The 26,660-nt window shown below is 38.7% G+C and overlaps 1 protein-coding gene across 1 annotated transcript; it reads left to right on the plus strand.

The window, feature by feature from the left end:
• The first annotated feature begins 1,757 nt into the window (after positions 1 to 1,757).
• LOC140141048 (cytochrome P450 3A19-like) lies at positions 1,758 to 24,944 on the plus strand. Its single transcript, XM_072162826.1, has 4 exons — positions 1,758 to 1,840; positions 2,311 to 2,448; positions 3,029 to 3,191; positions 22,142 to 24,944. Exons 1-4 carry the CDS (start codon positions 1,782 to 1,784, stop codon positions 22,226 to 22,228), a joined length of 447 nt encoding a protein of 148 aa, XP_072018927.1. The 5' UTR covers positions 1,758 to 1,781; the 3' UTR covers positions 22,229 to 24,944.
• The last annotated feature ends 1,716 nt before the right edge of the window (positions 24,945 to 26,660 follow it).

The raw sequence follows: 26,660 nt of genomic DNA on the forward strand, positions 1-26,660 counted from the left end.
TGGGTCTATACGTCATATTAGTGGGTAGAAGATGCCCTCAATGTATCCCTGGGGTGGGGAAAGTCATTAAATGTATCCGCACAAAAGATGATCTCCCGGCTCCCTCCTCACATATCTGAGGGTAGGGGTCATAATTGAGCTCTCTTAATGGTGCCACGTAATGCGTAAATGAATACTCTATATGTTCTGTCGTTCTGTACCATTTCATGATCACGATTAAGACCTCTACCCTCAGAGAAACGAGGAGGGGGCCGGGTGGTCATCTTTTGTACGGTTACATTAATGACTTTCCCCACCCCCAGGGATACATTGAGGGCATCTTATACCCATTAATGTCACATACACAAACCCACCCCAATATGTGACTTGATCTTGACCATGGTGACGTTTGAAAAACGGCTTCAAAATTGAAATTTTGGCCTCCATTTTCCTCCCTCCCCTCACGATGTGGGTGATGGCGGATATTTGTAATGAGTGAATTTTGTCTGCAGCTTAGGGAACAAGTGATGTAATAAAAGATCAAGCGCAATTATCAATAATATTATCATCATATCCAATGTTTTCAAAAATGTTGATTATATTCAACTGATCCTTTAATTCTTTTGAGGAGTGTATTTAAGCTTACTCGAAACATGAAATTTTGCAGAAGAAGGATTTTCTTCAGTTAATGATGGATGGTGTTAAAGATGGCCCCAAAGAAGAAGATACCTCTCACACAAGCTGAACTCATAGGGCAGGTAAAATAAAACATAAATATCATGTCTGGTTATAAAGATGGCCAAAAGAAGAAATACCTCTCACACAAAGGGAACTCATAGGATTGGTAAGATAAAACACAAGTATCATGTCTGGTGATAAAGATGGCCCAAAGAAGAAAATACCTCTCACACAAAGGTACCTTATAGGACAGGTGGGATAAAACATAAGTATATGTCTGGTGATAAAGATGCCCAAAGAAGAAGATACCTCTCACAAAAAGGGAACACATGGGACAGGTAAGATAAAGCAGACACGATACTTGTATTTAAAGCACAAGTACGTATCATGTCATGCGTACTTACACTTTTAAGCACAAGTATGTATCATGACATGCGTAGTTACACTGCTGGCTCTCCACACAGAGGGAGTACTGAGTTTCAAGGGAGACAAGTGGCATTCATCAGTTGAGATGATTTGACCTGTTGATGGAAGTATTTTCCACCCACCTTCTGTGTAGTTAAACTGTAGCAGCTGAACTTCCTTTCTTGATCAGATGTTCTTTACACTTCTTTTGATCTTTATGTCTTTCAGAGCTTGTTATTCTTCTTTGCTGGCTATGATACAGTGTCTACTACCATGTCCTTTGCATCATATGCCCTAGCTAATTCATTCATATTTTATTCATTCATATTTTATTTCCATAAAAAATCAAAGACATTACATAAAACATATATATATAAACACGGTACATATGGAGAAAAAGGCTGGAAGACCAAAAAGGTCTGAAAGTTAGCCTTTCCCTGAAATCAAATGAAATTAACAAAATAAATCAACATCACATAACATAACATAGCCAAAAGACAAGGTAAGGGGAGGGGTGCTCATGGAAAAGATTAATTATATTTAGAGATCAGTTTTGTTTTGAATTGATTACGGAAATGTTTAACAGATTTTGAAGCTTTTTAGATTTTTATCTAAAGAATTCCAAAGAATGGGACCTCTTGTACGCTAAGTATCCAGATGTACAGAAAAGACTACAGGAATAAGTGGATGAACCTGTAAGCTATGATGCAGTTTTCAAGATGGAGTACTTGGACAAAGTCTGGTGTGAATCGCAGCGATTGTGGCCAATTGGATTTATGTAAGAGACATTTTTGCTACATCTTGATGAATTGACTGGGAATATTAGGAATACTATGTAGGCCTCCTACTATATACTATTGGCTGCATGCATTAGTATGCCGAATTCCTGGTTGTCACCTGGGGACATAATTTCTCCATTTCCTAATGTAGTTTAAATAGCTCGAATGGCTTTCTGAAGTAGTTTGGTTTTATAAAGTATAAGGTGCCCTTTCCCTGCAGAGGACTGATCTTTAACAAGTCATTCAAGTGGAATCCCCAGGTTGGTGGCTCTGAAAAGAGTTGTTTATATAATGTGCCCTTTGTATAATGAAGGTCATTGGCTCTGAAAAGAGCTGTAACATTTCTCCTTTATTTAGTGGCCCTTTAAAGACCTGTACACTACCCCTTGTCTATGAAAGTTTGGTAGAAAACTTGATAGAAAGTGAATTATTATCTACAAAGAATAATTTGTTCATTTTCTTCATATAGTTTGGAAAGAGTCTGCAACCAAGAATTCACATACAATGGGATAACGATACCTAATAGGCAGTACCTCAACATCAATGTCTGGGATATCCACCATAATCCTGAGTATTGGTCTGACCCACAAACATTTAACCCTGAAAAGTAAGTTCAATATTATTTTTATTGGTTTATTTTGGTATAAAATTACAAGAACACAGTTAAAAACTGAAACAACTTGCTTACCAAAATTGGGACAAGGATACTTATACATTTAAAAGAGAACAGTCAGAACCAACAACAAAATCTAAGCAAATGGAATAGGAATACAGATGATTGATGACTGGGAATTGTCAATTTCTGTATGATTCCTGCCAAATGGGGGGGGTGATGTTTAAGGACTCAAAGCATTGGCGTAGCCAGAAGGCCGTGCGGGGGCGATCGCCACACCAATATTTTATTATGCAGATTAGTACTATCAGTTCAGTTTGAGTGGTCTGAGTTATTTTCACCAAGAAGAAAGTCAAGTCCACATCAGTGGCGTAACCAGTGAGCCTTATGAGAAGTCTTGCCTCCCTGTGGGATGTTTTTTTGTGTACTTTATTTACCATTTTTGACCATTATCATCAAGGTTTGCCCTCTAAACGATGCTAGGCCCCACATCAAGTAGTTTTTTGGAGTAGACCCTGGTGTTTCTTTCTTTAATTTCATTCTTTTTTAAATTATTGTTATACCCCATCTATAGTTTCAGTAAAGAAGCCAAAGAATCACGTCATCCATGTGCCTTTATCCCATTTGGTGCTGGACCCAGGCAATGCGTGGCAATGCGGTTTGCCATCTTGGAAGCCAAGATTGGTCTGATACATATGATGCAGAAGTACAGCTTTGAATTGGACCCTAAAACACCGGTAATTATAGAATAATTCTGTCTCTCAATATTGTGTCTTATTTGTCTATTATATGCCAAAGAAAATTAGTGAGAATCACAAATAAAGTTACGTATAGTTTCTTAGGGTTTTATAATGTTTGGTACATGTTCTAGGGTGAAAACATGAAAGGTTGTGAAAGATTTGTTTTGGCCCCTGAACATGTATAAAACATTACCAAACTATACGAAATTATACGCAACTTTAGTGTATACATGTTGAGGGCCCAAGTGGACTTACGGTCTTCTTGCGCCCAGGTCTTCATATACATATTCAGTGAATATATTATAATTTTCTCCCAGTCTACACTGCAGCCTGTATTGATATCATTTGTGACTCCTCGGCACAACTGAGCCCGGATGTCGCCAGTGCCACTATTGAGATATGCTCCATCGAACTTAACAATAAACAATAGGAAACAAAGGATTTATTGACTGTTTTATTGATTTTTCACTACTTAAATGTCATGATATACATCATTTTAAAGTTAATTTCAAGCAGAATATTTTGGTTGAATATCTCAAAAATAATGATTGGCGACTTCAGGGCTCAGTTGTGCCGAGGGGTCACATTTATCAATGTATCATGACACTGTGTTATAAGGTAACACAATGCGGCCTACAGGAATAGCCCTTATAAATGTAATCATTTTGCAGTCACAACCGATTATAAAAACTGATATATGTGACCGTCCAGGTCGAAACGCTCGTAAAGTTGGCCCCTGGTCAATTTAGTTTTCTTCCGTGTTTTGAAAATATATATCATAAGCAGTAGTAGGAAAAGGGGTATACGAGCTCATTTCTGTTATTTTTCTGTGTAACCTTAGTACCAATTTTTTCAGGGCAAAATGCAGGGGAAAGTGTAACAAAAAAAATTACACAGAACAAACAACAACACAGGATTACACAGAAAAACATCCTTGCATTTTTTCAATTCACCCCAATCCAAATTACACGGAAAAATTCCCCTGCATTTCAACTTATCCAAAAAAAAATGCAGGGGAAATTTTCCCTGCATTTTTTTTTAACCTCTTCATCAAAATCAAAAATTTTGATTTTTACTTTTAATATATTATTTCACAAAAGTTATTCACAAGACCAAATTTGTCTTGATAATTTTTTAACATAGTCATATCTTTTTTTTTTTTTTTTTGTTCATTCGTAACAAACTCAAGAGTCTTTTTCAAAACCTCGAACTCCTCTGTCCTTTCAGGAAAAATCCAAGGTGGTCTTAAACACAATCTCATCCTGTATCTATCCTTATACCACCCAATGTAACACATCAAAAGGTTGATTGCCTGGATTCTTACTTTGTTTCCGTTGTAACCGCTAGCAGCAACAAACAGGTTTCCGAGACTAGTACCATTCCACATATAAAAATCTCCTTTGGAAGAGTCTTCCAGTTGTTGGAATATTTCATCATCAGCGAGCTCAAAATAAACCGAATCAGCCATTTTTTATTAAAATAAAGATGATCGTAGCATTTTGGATTCTTACGAGCGCTCTTTTGGATTCTCCCGAGAGAAGAATCAGGATGGAAGCCAAGCGTATGACAGAAATTTTGAAAGCCTACAACGATGCTAAAGAAGCAGAATGAGTACAGAAATAAAAAACCTCTTGTGATTATTAATCACAAGAGGTTTTTTTGTCGTAGTTTACCACACCCATTTCAAAATGGTTGTAGTCCAGTAGGGTATTACAAATGCAGTTAATACAACAATCAAGGGGTCACACTCAGTCCAAGATTTCCACCATTCTTTATGAGCGAAAAGAGTAAAACCTGGTACACCATCTTCATGGTATTTACCTTCTGCTTCTACTAATCCGTCTTTGTGCCAACTTGTTAAATACGTGGGAATGTTGTTATCAAACACTATCTCAGCTTTCATTTTTGTTTTTTCTTTGTTATGATACCATCTCCAAACGCCGTGTGGTTTTCCTTTATCATTCCACATTTCTTTTCGATACTCTCCATACGCTTTTAGGTTCTCAACCAAGTTGTCATCCGTTAAATATGGAATATCCATTTCTTTTTTATTTATACAAAACAAACTTAAATTCTATTTTAGGCAGAATGTTGTTTACGGCTTCAGAGTATCTCGGAGGACTTCCATCGTTTCTTTTTTTCCCCGCTCCTCTCCAACCTTCTCAGCTTCCTCTCTGATCTCTTTCACTCTTTCAGCATTCAACTCTATCAAAGATGCTCTGGTTCTGTGTTTGATCCCAGCTTTATGTCCCCTATAGTTCTCCATTTCCCGCAGAATGTGATGGAAATCCTCATTGCTCACAACCCCATCTTCAAGAGCTCTAGACACCAGATCGTTCACGGTGTTCAAACTGGACTCTGCGGTTCTTTTGACGCTTTCGTGCTTCTCGACCTTCTTCATGGTTGCTTTTCCGAGAGCCACGCATGCTCCACTAAGGACACCTCCAAAAATTGCTATTCCTCCGAGAGGAATGCTTACGAAAGCTCCAACACCTGTGGCCAGAGTCCCGACAGCTCCCGTTCCGCTTCCAACTGCGACGAGTCCTGCTACTTGAGCCGTGTTGTAAAACACATTCCATACTGTTTTGTATTTTCTCCTTAGTTGATCTCTTTGGTCAACTTCCTTTTCGAGGGAGTTGCGGATTTCGGATATCTTACTTAGTCGAAATTGGACTCCCTGGTCCTGTCGGTCCTCTCCCTGTGGAAGATCAGGGTACATTTGCGGTGCTGTAGGTTTCTTCATCCTTTTATTTAATTAGTCAATTAGAACTTCATCATCCGTAAAGTTTAAAACGTGGTGTTGCACGAAGTGCTGGATGATCTCCTGTTTGCTGAGGTTCTTTTCGTAAAAACTGAGAATTCCCAGCTGATCAATGTCCATGGTGATTCCGATCAAATTTGCTAGAGGGATATATTGTACATCTCCTACGTTCGCCATTAACCCAAAAACATAAATTATTAGAGACGTACTCTATCGAAAAATGATTGAGGACATTCGAGTCGATGGTAACTGACGTAGAAAAGATATTTTCTGAGACACCGTTCGTTATCCTGAAACTCACGGAGTTAGCATTCCATAAGATGGTTATCCGCTTGATATTCCTGCCGGTTTGAAATTCCATAAGGACTGTGGACATAGCATGATCTTGTTTTGCCGAAAAGGAAAGGTTCCAGGGTTGATTGATGGAATGTGGTTCATTGAAATAAAATTGCAGCGGTCTACTTAGTCGCATAATTCTCAGATCCTTGCCAGGATTGGGTAGCATTGTAAAATTAGCCCCGGTGATTCCTATTTGCATCGGTTTTGCGTTGAACGTGGTGTTTTGTCCATCTTTGATCTCTATTAGCTTGTTCTCATCCAGATCTATATTCTTCTTAGCTCTAATCGAAACGTAGTGCGTCCCGTCTTCGTTCATCCACACCATGAATCTGCCTAGAACGTGCAAACTTGTGTCGTGCTCATGTCGAACTAAATTGTCCACGTATTTTTTGGTTACAACGTCCTTATCATCCGTCGCTGTTCCCACGTTGGTTATTTTTTCCTCACCCATGTCTAGAGGACCCGTCATGAATCCTCCGGCTGTGTTCAACTTTATGCCGTTTAGATAACTCGTAAGTCTTCCGACTTCCGCCTTTGTGACAGCGTCTTCAGGATCTGTTGCTTCACCTAAATTTGTTATTTTTTTTCCTCCCATATTAATCCTTCCAGTCATTCTTGCCCCAGTCTTTCTGACGTAGGTTGAAAGATCCTGGACGGTGTTGTCCGAGGGTGGCTTAGTTTTAAATCGTGGTCCACGAATACTCATTTTTTTTCTTTTATTTTATCAATAATCGTAAATCCATAGGCTGCTCATGGTTATCCAGTTTTTTCGCGCCCCATCTCCAAACTACTCTGAAGTCAAAATCCAGCTCATGAATGCTCGACTGTGTCAATGCTATCAAATCAGGTTTGTTATAATTTAAGGAAAAATATTCACCGAAAGGATTGTTTAAGAGAGGGATAAACCCGAGTAATTGTGAACCCCTTAAAATACCATCTTTGTCGTTACAATAAAGATTTTTCGAAATATTTAGCTGTCGAAGGTAAATCTCGATCCTTCGGGGTAAGAACTCGATCGCGCGATCTCCTTCGTGTTCTCCAGCTCTTAGCCAATCAGAGTTATCAATTCCCAATAGATTCAGCACTTGCTTGGGAAACCAGATTTCATAGTTCTCTGGAATAGTCATAACGATCTTTCCCGTTTCTTCGTTGAGTGCAAATTCCAGTCCGACAATTTCGTCGGTGAACCATTTGGTCAGGGATTCAAAATTCCACAATCCTGGAGGGATAATTATAGGTTCTGAGGGAGATCCTCCTTCAAGTGTGTACCTCCAATCCAGTTCTTTTTTGATGTTGTACCAACCAACTCGTCCGCTGATACTTTTGATTCCGATTTTCAGATTTCCGTTTGTGTTTTCTATAGGTTGACTCAGTCTGTAGGGACCTTCACCAGTAATTGTGACAAACATTTTTCTTTTATCTTTCAATAAAATGAGAACTGGAGGAGTATTCGAACCGACGCACGGTTTCAGTCTTGTGAATCAAGAAATTCAAGTCAACAAAAAAGGAAAATTTTACGTAAGATTTCCCAGTTTGTGGCAAAAGTACAAACTTCCGAGAGTCACGGAAAAAGAGGTGTACGATGACTGGCTCTCCAACCAGATGCAATTTTGGCAAAACCAGCTGAACTTCGCGGTCTGGTGCGCCACATCAGGATGCGGGGTGTCCAAAGAACTTCTCAGTCACAAAGATCCGATGATTCGATCCGTGTTCAGATTTCACGCATATTATCAGATCAGAAGAATCCTGTCGGAAATGTCCTGTCCACTACCCTCGGAGGAATCCTTCAATCCTCTGAACAACGGGATCGACACCCACGCTTACGAAAGAATTTGCAACGAATTTGGAGTGTCCACGAGAGCTAACTGGAGACAAAAGTTCGATCTTTCCAACGGAATGGGCAGTTACTTCTTCAACAAACAATTTTACGACTGGAAATTCGTGACCACCAAAAATGGTCGAAGCTTATCAACGGAGGAAACTACAGTCAGTCGATGGACTGGAAAGTTCACTTTGATGCGGACAGCTTCGGAGGCGTGGACAAGCAGACTGACAAAATTCTATACATTGAACAGCTGTTCGATCACGATCCGGATATAACCGACAAAAGTATCAGAAAAGGAGATGCCATGGCTGCTATCGGAAGTTTCGTAGCAGACACTTGGAACGAGGGTTTCACACGTGCGGGAGTTTCGAGAATCAACGACTCCATCAGGACGTACACGTGGGCAATTCTCGGATCCCAAGCTCAAGCCAGATCCGGCATCCTGCGTTCCGGCAAGGCGTTCGACGCTCAGAAACAATTTCTAGCAAACGTCGAGGATGCGATCAACTCGGTCGTGGATCTTCCGGACTCGATCGACAGATACCAAAAAACTCTTCAGTACGCTCAAAGCAAATTGGATTTTGTCGTGGGTCATGGACTTTACTTGCTTCCGAGCAATATGGAAATCCTCGTGGGATCCGTGAACGGATACAACAATTTTATTCAAATCGCCACGGATGACATGCAGATAGGGCTAAACTCAAGCGTAAACACCGACTTTCGACCGAATGTTGAAGACAGTGCTCCTGAGGAGAGTCAGTTGTTTGAAACGGTTAAAAGCCCATCTTTGGCTGAAGGGGTTGAAAGTTCACTTATGGTAGAGGAGGTTGAAAATCCGCTCTTAACTGAAGACTTCCCACTAATGCATGATGAGAAAAACTTTCTTTAATTTTGGGAGCAGCCGTTATTGGATCAGCCATCGTATATTTTCGTTAAAATAAAAGATGGATGTCCCACCAGCCGAAGAAGCAAGTGCAAGGGAGAAACTGATAGAAGAGAGAGAGAAAGCCGCTCACAATATGAGAGTTGAACTAGCATTCACGTTTGTGTGGATGACTTGTCTCGCGGCAAAAATTTGGTGGCTTAAGTAAAAAATAATCCTTAGCAAAAATAAATGCTAAGGGTTATTTTTTTTGCTCGTCGTATTACTTTTTCTTTTCTCGTATGCCTCTGTTACATTTTTGTACAAAATTCCTCCGACCGCGAGAGCAAAGATCCATAGGTGTTCTGCTAAAAATCCAACCACGGATCCGGCTGTTTTCATCACAAAATTTATAACGGCTCCGATGATCCCTGGAAGAGCTATCAAGGCTTTGTCTCCTAATTTTAATAGGAGGTTTGTAATCTTTTGCAGTTGATCCTTGAACCAATCCGTCCACGTTTTTGGCTTTGGATGCTCTGGTGGCTTTGGTCCTGGACCCGGGTCTGGTCCTGGAGGCTTTGGTTTTGGAGGCACAGGCTTAGGTGCAGGAGTGACGGCTGAAATTGCTGATTTGGTTGCCACAATTATCGATGTAATAATTGTTGATATTGTCATACTAACTGCGGTTATAATCGATACAATAGTAACCCCATTTCGTCGAAATAATGTGCTAATTTTATCACGCAAAAGGCCATCGCTATGTATGAAATTTTCGATAGAATTTCGCAAACTTTGAAGCAAATTTCTGACCTTGGCGTCTTGGTCTACAATAGATTTGTTAAAATCCTCAATTTCTGTTTCCAGTTCTCTAGCTCTTTCAGCGTCTTCTTCGCTTACGGGTAATAGAGGTTCTCCTTCCAGATCATCTTTGTATGTTGGATTACCAAAACTAACTGAACGATCGCCTTTGGATTTCAAGTTTTTTAGTTCGGTGTCTTTTTCATCCCTTCTTTCGGCAAGATGCTCGTAATTATCGGACATCTTTTTTAGTTGTCCTTGTTTATTCGAAAAATTCCTGACTTCATCTTGGTTCGCAATGGGATCATTTATAAGGTTTACTCCCAATTTGCTTATATCATCGTTTGTTCTTTGAAGACCTTGTAATGCTCTAGCCGCATCTGGTCTACCTGTTGGAGTGGTGGATAGCGTGGGGACATCTCTAATACTAACCGATGTCCTTTTAGCTTGTTGTTGCGTTTTTTTAGTAGTGCTAATGAAATCCTTTACACCTAGGGTTTCTCTTACAAATGTACTACCTCCTACACCATATTTTTGTTTAATATAATCAATACTTAGAAATTTTCGCGGCTTTCCTTCATGAGTCAATCTGGTTTTTTTACCCTTATATTCAATAAAAATAGTATCGTCCTCAATTGACCATTTTGTATCCTTCCGAAATGTGTCTCCTATTTCCTCAACATTATCTGTATCGAGTTCAAATCTTAGTTTTAATTTTTGTTTTACATACTCTTTCCAAGGTATGGAAAGTTTTACATTAATATCTTTTTGTATTTTTAGAAACTCTTTTGGAGGTTCTGGAATTCCAGAGCGAATTCTATCACCTCTAAGAGCATTAAGTCGTTGAGTTAAACTTTCCACATCCTCGATATTCTCTTGAGCCACATCATCACTTTCCCATTCAACGCTTCCTCTACGTCCTTGGTCTGTTGTTTCAATTTGTCCACCTCCAAAATCAGTCTCTGCCTGACCCTGGATGGAAAGCCCACCAACTGCACCAGTTGTTTCACCGACAGTTGAGTCAAACTTATCATCACCACCAATGGTATCCATCGATATATCATTAAGTCCATCTGCTGCCATTTTGTTTTTTATTTTACACTTTTTTTGAATGAACTTTGTAATAATAAAAAGAAAGATGGCAACTGAATACGGATACAAATTGGACCCATACCGACAACTTCGCAAAGCGCGAGGAGTTAAAGGTGAAAGACGTAGCATTCGGAATACGCACGTTCCGAGTACCATCGACCAAACCGGAATTCTCACGGTGAAATTTCCTGGTCTTGGAAAAGATGACGTAATATACCCTGGAACGAGTTTTCTTTGGTTCAAGATTGCTCTAAATTCCGCCTCTGGTGGAAATCAAGATCTTAACAGGACTATCGTAAATAATCTCGGAAGAGAAAAAGAAAAAAAATTGAGGTTAAATTGGAAGGACAGAGCATCTTTACTCTGAACGATGCTGATATATCCCGATGCTACCAAGATCTCTGGAAGACGAGCGAGGAAAGAGAGAACGCCGCTGATCAGGGCATCCAGTCTGCGGCAGGTCGAAAAATAAGAATCGACGCTGGTGACAAAGGTACAGATGCCAAGGATGTCGCCGAAGGAAAGTCCTTCGGCGACAACATGTTCTGCATCCTCTGGACTTTGAGATGCTGAATTCTCATAATCCATATTTCCAGTACGAGATGAAGGACAGGCTGAGTTACGAGCTGACGTTCAACAATTACGGAAAAGTCGTGGTGTCCACGGATACAGCAGCCAGCTATTCCATCTCAGATATTACCCTTGAGTTTGATGTAGTCAATGATCCTGAGCTAGCGATGACTCTTAGGAACAGGGTGAATGGAAAAAGCGTCGTCATGTACGACAGAGTCATCAGACACAGCAAGGAGTCGCTTAACAAGTCAGACACCGTCTTGAATATCGCTCTAGCACCGCGAGCAAAGTCCATGAAAGGTATTCTGATTCTCTTCGTAGACCCAGCTGCGGATGGAGGAGGAGCCAATTACGCTCGAGATACCGAAAAGTTCTACAACCCACAGATCAAGAAAGTTTCAACAACGCTCGACGGTATTCCAAATCAGCTGCACTCCTCTGGGATGCTGCCTCACCATCACTTCAAAGAAATTCAAAAGCACTTCGCGGATGGAAAATTCAGAACTGTTCCACACGTAATCAAGGAAGCGGGATTGGCTGATGTGAGGAGGCGAGATTATCTCACGACCAAGTATGGACTCTGGTTGGACATGAGAACCACGGATGATGACACGTTGCATGGATCTGGCAGGAGAATTGAGGGAGCTAGTCAGAGTATTCAAATCGAAATCGAAAAAGAAGCCGAGGCTGCAGGAGCGTTGAACGCTTACGTGTACTTCATACAGGATGCGCAAGTAAATATCGAAGCCGGAAGATTGCAGAGCGTAAAATACTAAAAAATAAAAGATGTTTCCAAAACACGCGCACTCGGCGATAATCTCGGGCGAAACCATGTCCGGCAAAACCGAGCATGTTTTAAATCTATTAGAAAACGAATATCGTGGATTTTTTGCTTACATAGTGATTATCTGTCCGAACTGGGTTAATAATTCGACTTCCCGAGGTAGGCGGTGGATTTTTGATAATCCTTACCAAGTATTTATGATCGATCCACAAGAATGGTTTCCTGACAAAGACGATCAATTTCAATTATCGATCAAGGTATTTTGGGAAATTGTCGGAAAAATGGATGACTCCCAGGTTCTGTTTTTGATCGACGATAGCATAACCGAAGAAGGAATCGACAAAAAAAAGCGTTTTAACAAAACTCGCTTGTTCTGGCAGACACGACAACTGCTCTCTTTGGATGCTCACTCAAGCTTACGTGGCAGTTCCCAAAACTATTAGAAGACAGATCAAATGGCTGTCCACCTTCTATTGTAAAGATGAAGATGATTTTACCACCATCATGAAAGAGAACAAAGTAGTTCCCAAAGAAAAGAGGGAGGCATTAAATAAAAAACTAGAAAAAATCAATATTCAAAATTAAATCTTTTTTATGTCCACCCAGAGGATTTGAGTACAGATTAAAAAAGCTCGTTAACATGAATTTTATAATCAAATAAAGAAAATCATGACTGAAGTTGAAGATATAGTTAACGAGGCGATGAATATGGGTGTTTTGTCTACTTTGAACAAAACGATGTCTACGGTAGATATTCTGCCTAAGGTAGACTGTACAACTACACAGGAGGAACCTGTAAACACGGACTTTACCAAAACGGAACAACTACGGGAACAGTTGATCGGTGTAGTAGAGACAGGAAAAAAGCAAAGAGTATTTGGGAAAAATATAACCTCCGCTGAGATTGATAGGCTTGATCAAAAGAGTCTGACGAGACTCTACGGCAGATACGAGGCTCACATGGGTGGGATAGTGACCAAATCGATGAAAAAGTACCTTGTCACCACTTATATAAATTTGATTGGACTGTTTCTTCCAAAAAATTTTGTAATTACCGATCGCGATGCTTTGGGAGAGTCTCTGAACGAAGGACCCTTTATCGATTTAGCTTTAAACAAATGGACCAGTGGATTGTATCATAGTTTTGAACATATGCTAGCTCCGTTGGAGGCTATTCTGTTAACTAGCAACAGTATTAAAAAAGTTGATCCTCCTCCAGAAACGGAGTGTACGACGGACGACTCCCCAACTCCTAAAAACTAAAAAAATCAAGAGGTTCTCTTGATTTTTTTATTTATAGCACTTGCTCAGATGGTGCTCAGATATCTGAGCAAATTTGCTTAGATGGTGCTTAGATAGTGCTTAGATAGTGCTTAGATATCTGAGCAAAATTGCCTAGATAGTGCTCAGATAGTGCTTAGATGGTGCTCAGATAGTGCTTAGATTTTTTTTTTTAATAAAAGATGAGTGATCAAGAAACCAAACCACTATCCAAGGTGGAAATGTCAACAGTAACAACAACATCTGCAAAGCCGACAAAAGTTATAGCAAAAGTGAGTCAAGCAAAAGTCAAAGATCCGAAGAGGGTTGCTGCTGGAAAGGCATTAGCCCTAAAAACAAAGAAAAATTAGCAAAATTAAAAGCCTATGAAGCAGAGGAAATAACACAAGAAAACTCGCCTACCGTAGACGAAACGTTAGGCACACCTCTAGAAAAAGTAACCACATCAAACTGGTTGTTAATTCCAGTTCTTGTCGGAGCGGTTAGCTTCGTTGGGGGGTAGTAACATATAAATATTCTACCACGAACAAAATGTCTACGACTAAAAACCCACCCACAATGACCACAGCGGACAACCGTCAACCAAAAGGTGATCCTTTTAATTTTTAGTTACAATAAAGAAGATGGCAGAAACCAATCCAAACGTAAAATGATCGTAAACGGCGCGTATCACGCTGTAATGATAAGTCTCGGTGTATGGGCTAACTCATTCGTTATGAACAATTTCATGAAAATAAAGCCAGCTAATCTCTCGCAGCTTGATGTAAAGGATATTGGAAAGTTGACTTTGAGCGTCTATTCGGCTACGATGCTCAGAGATTATATCATAAATCGGGGAATTCTTCCGGATGAAATTATAACTTAGTCATGCCGTTTATAGTAGTTAGGTGTATTAAAAAAACCCTCTTAGCACACAGATAGTGCTAAGAGGGTTTTTTTTTGTAAAAATAAAGAGAAAAATGGCGTCGATCGCATTCATGGTTGGTGGAGCCATGGTTAACGCTTTGGCATTTTCAGGAAGCAATTATCTGTTCAACTCTCTTAGTAGTTCGGAAGAACGCAAAAGACACGATCTCGCTCTCGAAAAACTTCAGCACGACCGAGATTCTTGGAATCTAGCGCGTCTTTCAAGAATAGATTACATTAACGATCAATTAAAAAAACAGGGTCACGCGGAGAGAACCTTTTCGGACGTCGATGACGCGATGAGACAGTATTATAATTTAACGGGAATTTTGATGGATTCTTTTCCACCCGAACCACAACTTTATGATGGAGAGTATCTCGACGAAGATCAAACAAAATCGATCCAAAATGGGGAGTTAGCTTTGATCGGACTGGGATTGCTCGGAACCGGTGTGGTCGCTATCAAATACTTTGGATAAAAGTATTTGGGTGGGAGCTGAGCCTCTAATCTCTGGAAAATCATCGAGAGTTACGAGATAATTTCTTCGTTTGAGTAGGTAAAAAGAGTGTAGTGGATGTTAAAATTATTTCTCTTGGGTTTATTTTGTAGATAAATTTTCAGTATATTATCAAGATCGCATAACAAATTAATGCGATCATGACAAAAATCAACGGGGAAATTACCCGTAACTTTGTAGTAAATCTTGTGAACGGCGTTTGAAAAAACTGGGTCTGATCTCAAGACTTTTAACAAGTCTTTTTTACTCAGGGACTCGAACAATTTTTTATTTTTTTAAATTTTTTTAACAAACTCGTCGATCAAAATCTCAGAAGTACTCGTAACATTTTCACTGTATTTTGAGTTACAATTTTCACATTTTGGTATGCTTTGCACTCGCGCGGGTTCTTTAAACAACTGATTAAATTCAGTACCGTATAGACAGATCGGTTTTTTTTTTTTTTTCGGAGACGAGTTTTCTTTTTACACAATTTGCAAAAACAACGCTTATATTTACTCGTACACTTCATTTTTGTAACAAACTCGTCGATCAAAATCTCAGAAGTACTCGTAACATTTCCACTGTAGACTTCGATGTATTCTTCAAACTGGTTGATCTTGGTTTCGCAGTATTTTATTGGTTGTCGAATTTGATCAATGTCAACTCGTGGTGAGTTCACGTTAAGAGGTGTGTCGTTTTCAAAACCACAATCATAGCACACGTCACCCACCATGTATTTTGAGTTACAATTTTCACATTTTGGTATGCTTTGCACTCGCGTGGGTTCTTTAAACAACTGATTAAATTCAGTACCGTATAGACAGATCGGTTTTTTGTTCTGTTTTCGGAGACGAGTTTTCTTTTTACACAATTTGCAAAAACAACGCTTATATTTACTCGTACACTTCATTTTTGTAACAATAAAAAATCTCCTTTAGACTGAATGTCTAAAGGAGATTTTTTTGTTGGTTATGGTAGACTGTACGACTAGTCTGAGTCTTCGTCATGAATGGCAGGCTTTACAACATGTTCAAAACTGTGGTACATGTTCTCCGACGTTTTACTCATTTTTAGACCCGTAGGTTTAACATGAAGAGTGGAGAATTTATCTAGGACCAAGTTTTCTAGCGTTTTGGTTAGAAGTGAAGGACTCCAAACCCGGTTGTTATCACTAAGGGTGATGACACCGGATTTTCCGATTCTAGTCTCTATAAACTCAAAGTTGGTAACTTCATAAATTCCACCTTCTTCTAGTTCAACCCATTTCAAAATATCTGGCAATTTTTGCTCTTCATACAATTTTTCAAATTCTTGCTTCGTTATGCTTGATTGTTTTGCCATTTTGTTCGCTTTTTTATTAATTAGGATTTTCTTAAACTGTTTTTATTTTCAAATCGGGGTTAAAAATAAAAGATGGCTGAAACTAAAATGTCTAAGGTTTACTACAGTCCGAGAGGGTATTGGAAGGGTGTTTCTGCGATAGACAAGCTGGCAAAAGAGGCTGGAGTGACGAAAGAAAAAGCTAAAAAATTTTGAAAAGCAGACTCAGTGGCAAATTTACCTATCACCTCCGAAGTACATTCCCAGAGCAAAATTTAACGTAAGTGTACCTAATGAAGTTCATCAAGCCGATTTGTTGTTTCTCCCTCACGACAGACCGAGTAAAGGAAAAAAGCTTTACAAGTACGCGTTGACTGTGGTGGATGTCGCGAGCAGATACAAGGAAGCTGAGCCTCTGAGCTCGAAGGAATCTGGGGAGGTGGCTAAGCCATTTGAGAAAATTTACTCTCGAGTTTTAAAGTGGCCGAAGCTTCTGCAGGTCGATCCTGGAAGAGAATTCATGGGCAAAGTGAACGAAGTGATGAAAAAGCACAAGGTCGATATCAGAAGAGGGTTGCCTGGTCAACATAGAGCTCAGGCAATTGTTGAAAGATTCAACAGAACTTTGGCTGAAAGACTGTTTGGTCATCAGTACTCGCAGGAAATACTGATGGAAGCTCGTGGTCAGAAAAATGTGAGTGGGTGGGTAGGCTTCCGGATGTGATCAGAGCTTTGAACAGCGAAGAGACTCGGCTGATAGGAATGAAACCGGTTGATGCTATCAAGAATAGAAAGATTGAAACGATGTCTTCAGCTCCACAGAAGTTGAAAAATGAGATTAAAATTCCAGGTAACGTGAGATTGAGATATCTTTACGCTCCCGGAGAGTTGGAGGGAGGTGAGAGAAGACGCGCAACCAATCCCATTTGGTCTCTGGAAACTTACACGGTTGATAGTATCGTGAGAACACCGGGTGATCCAATTTTGTACTATTTGTCGAAGGGAGCACCAAAGAGAGCGTTTGTTAGACAGGAGCTTATGATAGTACCCGAGGGTACACAGTTGCCACCGACAGAGTTTTGAAGTAAAATTTCTTATTCAAGTTTTTCAACACAGTAACCGTGTGCATGTGTGTGAATTTTGTCCTCAAGTATGATTCGTTTGTCATCGTGCGGATCTAGGGCAACTTTGTTGACGGTTTCAGTGTACACCTCGTGCTTGTAACTCCTAATCACATTCATCTTTCTCATTAGAGGTTTCTCATCGAAGAGACAACGCTCGTAGTCGTCAAAGGTAATTTTTCTTTCAACAACTGCTTTTTTGACACCCTTACATCTCTTTTCCTCTTTTCCCTCATGCATTTTGTAAGAGTACAACTTTGCTCTAAGACCAACAAATTCGGTGATTTGCTTTCCTCCGGCTTCGTCTTTGAACATGCCGGGAACTTTTTTGTTCTTTCCGGTCGGAATTTTCGACAAATGATCGACTGGGTAGTTGGATGTAAAATCCTCAGTCTGAATTTCATAGGTCAGCGAGTCGGTATCAGTCATACAAAGCTTTGCCCTTCCACCATACTTCCTCTTGATGTAATTGTAGTGGAAGTCATACATCTTTGTCTTTGAGATATCCAGGATACTCATTCCAAGATAGATCGGCTTGTTGAAGTACAGTTTGATTTTCTTCATGTGAACAGCCACAAGATTTTCATCAAAGATGGTGTATCGGTCGAAGTTGGGTCTTGAGATTAACTTCCGAGCTTTGGCTTCGTTGGTTACAAGATGAACGTTCACTCTGTTTCGAATGTTTTCCATCGTTTTCCCAAAAACGCTGTTATTCATCAATTTGAAGAAATCCTTCTCAAACTCCGATTTGGCTTGAGTACGAAGCTTGGTATTCAGATCGATGTACTTTTTCATAAAGGGGCTCTCATTAAATTTGATTCCTCTGTGGATCTTAGTTAATTTAAGTCCAAGGTCTAGGTACTGTTTTAAAGCTGTGTGATGAATGATGTATTTTTCCTTATCTCCAAGATTTGGAATGAGGTTTTCCACCCTGTTTATGGTGACTCTTTCAGGTGCTAGGGGGTAGTCATCATGAAGATCATGAAGTTCTTGTGGATACTTCAAGTCCACTTCCAAAATACAAGAGTGTGTATTCCAGGAGTCTAGCTGTTTCGGAGTCATCCACTCAAAATCTCCGGTTGGCAATGGTTGACTCATCGCCCAGCCATAGAGGTTATTAGCGTCGAGGTATTGGATATACTTGGAGGGCTTGCTCGGATCGTAATCAGATCCCATGTATTTGTTATTTGCTTCTGAATATCTGGTTGATATCATGGAAACCCCACCTCTGATCCCTTTTTCGATCATCATAGCCATGTCATAATCCACGAGGAGTTCCAATTTTACACCCGTCGTTTTCAGCATGGCGTCGTAGGAAAGTCCAGGAGCTGTGTAGTACCAACAAGGATCTAATTTGTAATTTTTCAAGCATACTTTCCTAAAACTCTCAAAACATCCGCTAGAAGAAGAACGTCCGACTTGAGATACAGATCGTGGTACTCCCTCATGGTTTTCATCTCGAAGGTATTCCAAACATTCTGTGCGTGCTGATAGTCCTCGTCGGAAATTTCCGATTCGTTGAGCTTGGAATAGAAAGCTTGCTTGGAAGGGAGACTAGTTTCCTGAAGTTTCTCGAGAGAGTTAACGTGATCATAGGGGTATGCACCTTTTCTCAATAAAAGCTTAAGCCGATCTTCTTGGAAAAATTTTGATATTTCAGAAAATGAGTCCAAATTTTTGACGAGTTTACCCAACCCAGCAGCCATGAATTTAAAACTATCGATAAATCTAAGATCGCGCTTAACTTCCATTTCTTTTCCTTCCTTATTGGTAAAAGTATCAACCAATATCTTCTTAGTGAATGAGATGTACTTCTCTTCATTAGAAGGAATACAGTCAATCTCTCCCTCTGTTTTGCCAAGATTCTTAATAAACAGATGAGCGTCATATCCAGCTAGATTATGAAAAATCACAGGAAAGAACTTTGGTTTCCTATATTTTATATTGCAGATATTGTGGGCAGCTCCTCTAAAGGTTCCCTTATAGTGACAGTGGTCTCTGACATTGTAATTATCTTTATCATTAGGAGTCAGTGGATCCTTACAAATGTGGCAGTGGGTAGACTTTTCGAAGATCTTTTTTTCCTTGGATCCAAAGATCATCTCCTTTTGGAACTTGAATTGTTGATAGATCTCTTTGATGTTTTCCTCTAGAGTTTCCACAAAAATCTTAGCCACATCATCATCCTCGGATTCCTTGGTAAAAATGCCGGTTCTTGTGTGTATACAGAGTCATCAAAACACTTGATGTAATAACAAAAGCCTGATGGTTCATGCTTCTGATACTTATTAGTGTAGGAGTCTTTGGGGCTTGGTTGACATGTGTGAATCGGTTTTGTAAAAGATTCAAAATCGGTGTACACGACAAAGGGAATGTTCTGAGACTTAAAATGATGTTTAAAATACTGAAATGAATCCTTCTCTGGATCCGGCATTTCAATTTTCACGGTTTCATGCAGATTGCATAGATCTTTATGAACGCCAAGACGCTCTTGGGAAGTAAAGGAAGAGTAACAATTTCGACAATAGTAACGCTTTCCTTTCTTTTTATACTTTTGTCCATATTGCAATCTGCTCATGCTCTTAATCACACAATAGTGCTGGGTGTCATAGCCATCCTTATTTTTACCCAAAAATAAAAGAAGATCAACTTCGTGTTCTCGACTATTAGAGTAAGGACTTGTTCTAAGCGGGTAGACTTCATTTTTGTACAACCTCTCGGATGATTTTTTTTCGGCGTATCCCGAGACATTGACAGAAATCGATGGATTGTTTTTTCAAATTTGTCCCAGTCTTTGAGAGTAGTTGGGAAAGGAATGTCTTTCCAGTTAAGTAAATCCGCTTTTGCTTTCAACTTTTGTCTATTCTTTCAGCATTTTTAGCAACTGGATGTAGGGCTCTAGCAACAGACCATTTAGAACACTGTTGGTCATCATTCTTAAGATTGATGATCGCTTCCTTTTTGGCTAAAAATTCTGGAAGTGGAATGTATGAACCTCCTTGCATCGGTTGGTACTTGGCCGTGTGAATCTCTAGAGATACGATCTCCTTGAATATCCAACCACTCCCACTGTTTTGGAATGTAGCGATATTTTCTAGAATTTGACTCGTCGTAGTTTCATAAAAATCATCAAGTTCCGTACCCGCTAGAATTTCCTTCGTGGTAGAACGAAATGTGCTTTCTATAACATCAGTTTCACCAGTTTGTAAATTTGTTTTTTCAAACAGGCACTTAAAAAACCAAATGAACTTTTTTCTGTCTGTTGTTTGAAAAAAGGCTAATAATGCTTTGTTTGACAGTTACAAAGAAGATGCTGGGGTCATAACCATCACGTCCACCAATCGTGTACTGTTCGACAAAGTTGTTAAGAGCCGAATTGGTCTTTTTAGTCTTGAATGAATGACGAGGTTCTTTGGAAGGTTCCTGAATGTCAAAAATGTTCGAAGAAAGGATGTAATTTTCCTTGAGTTTTTCATTGAGTGCATCTTTGTTCAGTATTGAGTATCCTCGAAGGCCTGCATTTTTGCAAGCGTGTTTAATTCCTTTTTGGTGTACTCTCCTCTTTGTCGTCTTTCTTCATTTTTTGCTTCCTCGATCGTCTTGTAATCCGGAGGAGGCTTGCTGATTAATTTTCTCAACTCTTCCTTTTTCAGTTTAGAGTATCCTCGATATCCGTTTTTTCTAGCGTATTCGCGAAATTCTTTCGCGGTTGAAATTTTACGAATAATCATTCTAGCTTTATTCTTTATTATATTCTTTTTAAACCAAAATATTTATTTTTCTAAATTGATTTTTTCCGCTTTCTTTTTAGCATAATATTTTTTAGAAGCCTTTTTATATGATTCTTTGTGTCTCAAATATAGCTCTTTCGAATATTTAAGCGGATTACACAGCCCAAGTTCAGTACACAAAATTCCATCATATCGATTAATCATCGTATGATAACCAAAAATTTGTCTGGATTTTTCTTATGACTAAGCTGAATCCACTGATCCTTGTAAAATACAAACAAATGCTTGTTTTCAACTTTTGACTCAAGAGTAATTTCTTTTTCGATGTTGCGATAATTTTTAAACGATTCCATTTTTTTTATTATAAGATTTTTTAATAAAATTTTTTTTTTAAATCAAAAATTTTTGATTTTGATGAAGAGGTTAAAAAAAATGCAGGGGAAATTTTTCCCTGCATTTTTTTTTGATAAGTTGAAATGCAGGAGAATTTTTCCGTGTAATTTGGATTGGAGTGAATTAAAAATGCAAGGATGTTTTTCTGTGTAATCTTGTGTTGTTGTTTGTTCTGTGTAATCCTGTGCTGTTGTTTTTTCTGTGTAATCCTGTGTTGTTTGTTTGTTCTGTGTAATGTGTGCGTAATTTTTTTTGTTACACTTTCCCCTGCATTTTGCCCTGAAAAAATTGGTACTAAGGTTACACAGAAAAATAACAGAAATGAGCTCGTATACCCCTTTTCCTACTACTTAAGCTTTACAATGATATATCATTTGACTTCAAACAATATCCAGAAGCGGAGTTATGGCTTGTTAAACTTTGCTCCTTCAGTAAAAGGGTACATTATGTTGGTGATATATTATTAATTTTTTCCACATCATTGGTATTACATATCAAATTGTCATAATTGGCGGTCACTTCACTGAAATCATCCCCCAAGTCAACGAGGTTCAGGAATGTCCTCTCATTGTTGATTGTTAGTTAACCCACCACTTGAAACAGGATTTGGCCAAAGATGGATGGTCACATTTATGTATTCCTTTCCTCATTGCACTTGCAGGATCTTGATGATCTTTCCGTTTTCGGAAGTGGATCATCCATTTATCCAACAAAAGGCATCCATCTCCGCTTAGTACCAAGAGAATAGAAGATGATACATGCAACAGAGGATTTAGATCTAGATGTGGAAAATGAAGTGTGCTTGACAAGGATGAAGAATGTACTGTCTGATGACTAAATTTAATAAAGGAGCAAGCTGATCCTAGCAGCCAAGCTGATACATCTGATGTTTACAGAGGTTAATCAAAATTCTATCACAGGATATAACAATACATCATCGTGTCTGCTAGGATTATTACCAGCCAATTTTCAGTCACATGGGCCTAATATTGAAACTGCACCCTCAAAATTGAATGAGCTTGTTGTCAAATTTCTGTACAGTGTCTTTAGTAGTTTTTTCATTGTAGTTATACTAAGTGGGTAATACTGTTGTTGAAACTGTCAAACAAGCCAAAGGTGTTGGCGTTCTCATTGATGAAAATCTCTCCATGATCTCATATGTTAATAACACTTGCCACTTCGCTTCGCTCGCCTTTAGAAATATTGGCCGTGTGCGCAAATATCTCAATTAAGAATATAAATAAACTACTCAAACAAAGAAAGTCCGCACTTATGTCACCCAGCATACACCAAAACCTGAAATTTGGTGCATTTTCGAAAGTAGCAAATCAAAACGATGCACGCGGTCGAAATTGCTTAGCGTGGCAATTAAGCAACTTTCTTGCTCATGATGGGCCCCTGTCGACTATATCAAGTGCGCGCTTTATTCAATTGTTAATTTAAACGCAAATATAATACATCTAGCGGTTGCTTCGGGCTATGTCAACAGTCTCCATATGCTATTTAATAAAAGACACTAAATTTAATGCCCATGGGCGCCGCCATACCAAAACCACCAAGTGATCAGTAGATGTGCTATAATGGTAAGAGATAGGAACTTTTCAGACAAATATCATCAAAACAGCTGAAAATGTATAAGGCAACTCAATTACAAATTGGGGGAATCTGCTTTTTAGTATGTTTTCAAGAACTAAACTTTGGAAGTTTTTACTGACGGAAAAAAATTATTAACGGAAACTCTTACAATAATGGGGACTGCTCTATAATCCGAAGGTTCTATAATCCGAAGGTTCTTTAGTCCGAAGGTTCGCTAGTCCGATCACGTGTTCATAGCATTCGCTAGTCCGAATTTTAAAAGAGCTTCTCTAGTCCGAAAAAAATTTGAAAAGCGGTTCTTTATTCCGACGGTTCTTTATTTCGAAGGTTCTATAGTCCGAATTTAAAAAAGGGTTATATAGTCCGAATATAGAAATAGGCTCTATAGTCCGAATTTTAAAAAGGGTTCTATAGTCCGAATATAAAAATAGGCTCTATAATCCGAATACAAAAAAGGGTTCTCTAGTCCGAAATTGCAAAACGGTTCTATAGTCCGAAACGGATACCGTGTTCTTTAGTCCGAATCAGTAAAAAGGTTCTATAGTCCGAATTTTTAAAACATTAACATATACTGCGCCCTATAACTAGATAATACTAAAGCAGAGTTTATGGTAAACGGGATGACGCTATACTGCTAAAACTAAGGGCACACACCGCCAAACCACGATGCAATGTAGATGGATTCCGGTAAAAAGAGGAAATATTTTGGCCTTTCTGTGGAAAAAAGAGAGGCATGTTCCCGGGGCATGTTATAGCTTAAATAAATATTTGAGACCCACACATGAACTTGGATCGCCCACAAAGTTGCATAACACAATTTTTTAATAAAGTAGGCTCTCGGATTGAAAAAAAAACGGGTTTTCAGGGTAGAGAACGGGTCGAAAATGATGATGATTTAATCACAAGACTACCCGTACATTGAAACATTTTACACCCCCTCTCCAATTGCAAGATAAAACTATACTTTAACTATTCTGTAAACTAATTTGTTTAAATGACTAAAGCCGCAGCATTTACATCGCTATGAAAATTTGAACTCGATAATGCTCGAATACATCGTAGAGTATTACTAGTATATAATAATTATTATAATGGAAAATGAAGAAAATATCACCAGAATAAAGGTGAACGTCATGAATGTACGCTACGGAAAACATCCAGAGAAACCAATCATGTTGAACTTCAGCGGATTTGTATTTAACAATTGATGATTTGACACTGAAACAAATGATAAAAATAAAATTCGGACTATAGAACCCGTTTACCAATTCGGACTAAAGAACACGGTATCCGTTTCGGACTATAGAACCGCTTTGCAATTTCGGACTAGAAAACCTTTTTTTAAATTCGGTCTATAGAGCCTATTTTAATATTCGGACTAGAGAACCGTTTTTAAAATTCGGATTAAAGAACCTCTTTTAATATTCGGATTAGGGAACCTTTTTTAAAATTCGGACTATAGAACCTTCGAAATAAAGAACCGTCGGAATAAAGAACCTTCGTTATAAAGAACCTTCGGACTAAAGAACCGTCGGAATAAAGAACCGTCGGACTATAGAGCTTCCACCACGATAATACTACAAAGTTGCACAAAAATGTACGGTATGTTGTCTATACACAGAGATATTTTTATACATTGTATAACGTTATAATTAAGTACAATTTACCTCAGAGCTATGTAATATTTACCAAGAATTATGCAAAAGTTTTAATCAAATTAATTAAAATCTATACTTATATAATGTGAAGTAAAAACATCGCTGTGTGTAGTTTAATTATAAAACACTTTTAAACTGTTCACTCTTTCCTGTAACGAAAATCGTTCATTAGAACTTGGCTATTGATAATTAAAGACTAAAACATTGAGTGCATTTCGAGATAAATGGTAAAAAAAGGTTGTAGTATGTCAATGTAGTTACGAGGTGGTTTTATCCATTCAGCTTATATATTCTACCACGTAATGAAATTTGCACAGAGGATGTAGATAGCCCCCTTGTAGCAGAAACTGACACTAACTATTTTTTTAATGATTTTATGAAATAACACTCTTTTAGTTCAAAGGTCTTCAATTTCAATTAAGGTTTAATACACAATCAGAGGAGTATATAGTAGTGTTATTTGACGGGGTTGCATTTGAGGTCAGTGATGACCCATATGGGTGACATGACCGTTGAATCCCTTATTTCAACATTCGTATTAATTCCTGTCTTCGGATACCCAGTTGCTGAATTTCCTCATGTTTGGCACCAAACAATGGCATCTGCATACCTATCGCTTCCATATCTCCGCATAAGCTTGCATGAAATTCCTGTCCGTGGCATATATCATAAAATTTACAGAACTATTATTAAGTGCCATAAACCCTGCCGTGAAAAACCACCAATAATAATATAAATCGAAGATCACTGATATAAAATACGGTGCCCACATTACCATGAACACAATAAAAATTTTACCAATTGTTTTCAGCAGACGTTTATCGGCTGATTTAAGTTATTCTTGATTTTGAGCTGACAATGGATTCGTAGCGTGTTGGCGCATTCGTCGATTTGAACCGCGAAACACCATGAAAATTCGAAAGTATGTATAGCATAGTATGCAAACTGGCATTGCGAATCCCAAGTGTGTATGAGCCAAGAGAATTGAAAATTTTCTCATTTCTATGATACTTTCTCATCCAAATGAATGAGAAATGCTAATTAACTTGTCAACTACCTGTTACATTGTTTTAAATGAGGAAATTTAAGTTTCAACCGTCATTTTGATGTGCTCTATATAGCTACTAATCAAGTGCAAATTTGCTGGGAACTTCCACAGTTCAATGACCATCCCCTCTCCCTCTATTATATTTTGTTTACCAAACGCCTCGCACACCGTCATCATCCCTATATCTCCGTGTTAAAAATTGCCGTGATAGTACGATGAATCCTCACGTTTTTCAACAACTACGCATGGTGATTTTATTCGAGATAGGCCGTGCAACTCAGGCTAAGCATACAATTTGAGATTTTGAGCGCCTGCCACACTGTTTCTATTCTATGTTTTACGATTTTCGCATGATCAATATATGGCTGGCCGTAACCGCCACAACGTGGAGCTGCTACGCGTAGCTTACTTTTCGCTTCGCGGAGCTAAATTGACCAATCATGTTAGATCTTTTCATTACGCAGAGCCAGTGGATGCATCCTCGTTCCAGATAGAGAAAACTCTTGCCAAAATTAATGTTTACTATGGGGATTTTAAATGAATCGATTGTAAATAAACCACGACCAGTTGTACAGGATCAATACAATTTGATTAGTGTATAGTCAATGTTACCTTGCATGCATGTGTCATGTGTGTGGCGTGTTTGTTTGTTTGTTTGTCTACTGTGTCAGGCCAGGATCACTGACACCCACGGTACTGATACTCTCATACTATCACGGTGATCATATTGTTGAATGTTGTTGACTTAAAAATAATCATGATGCAGTCATGTCTACAGTAGAACTCACCACGACCTTTGAAGGACTTAAACCCTATTAAAAGCTATTAAACCAAGATAACACTCAATGAAAACGGCTCAACTATGTTACATCAGATCT

The sequence above is a fragment of the Amphiura filiformis genome, chromosome 19 (genome assembly GCF_039555335.1).
Source record: "Amphiura filiformis chromosome 19, Afil_fr2py, whole genome shotgun sequence".
Lineage (NCBI taxonomy): Eukaryota > Metazoa > Echinodermata > Ophiuroidea > Amphilepidida > Amphiuridae > Amphiura > Amphiura filiformis.

Excerpts from the sequence above, each read along its gene's own strand:
- LOC140141048 (XM_072162826.1), top strand. The coding sequence starts at position 1,782 with ATGGAGTACTTGGACAAAGTCTGGTGTGAATCGCAGCGATTGTGGCCA. Across the intron at positions 1,841-2,310 it reads TTGTGGCCAATTGGATTTAT|TTTGGAAAGAGTCTGCAACC; the intron begins GTAAGAGACATT and ends TTCTTCATATAG. Across the intron at positions 3,192-22,141 it reads AATTGGACCCTAAAACACCG|GATCTTGATGATCTTTCCGT; the intron begins GTAATTATAGAA and ends TTGCACTTGCAG.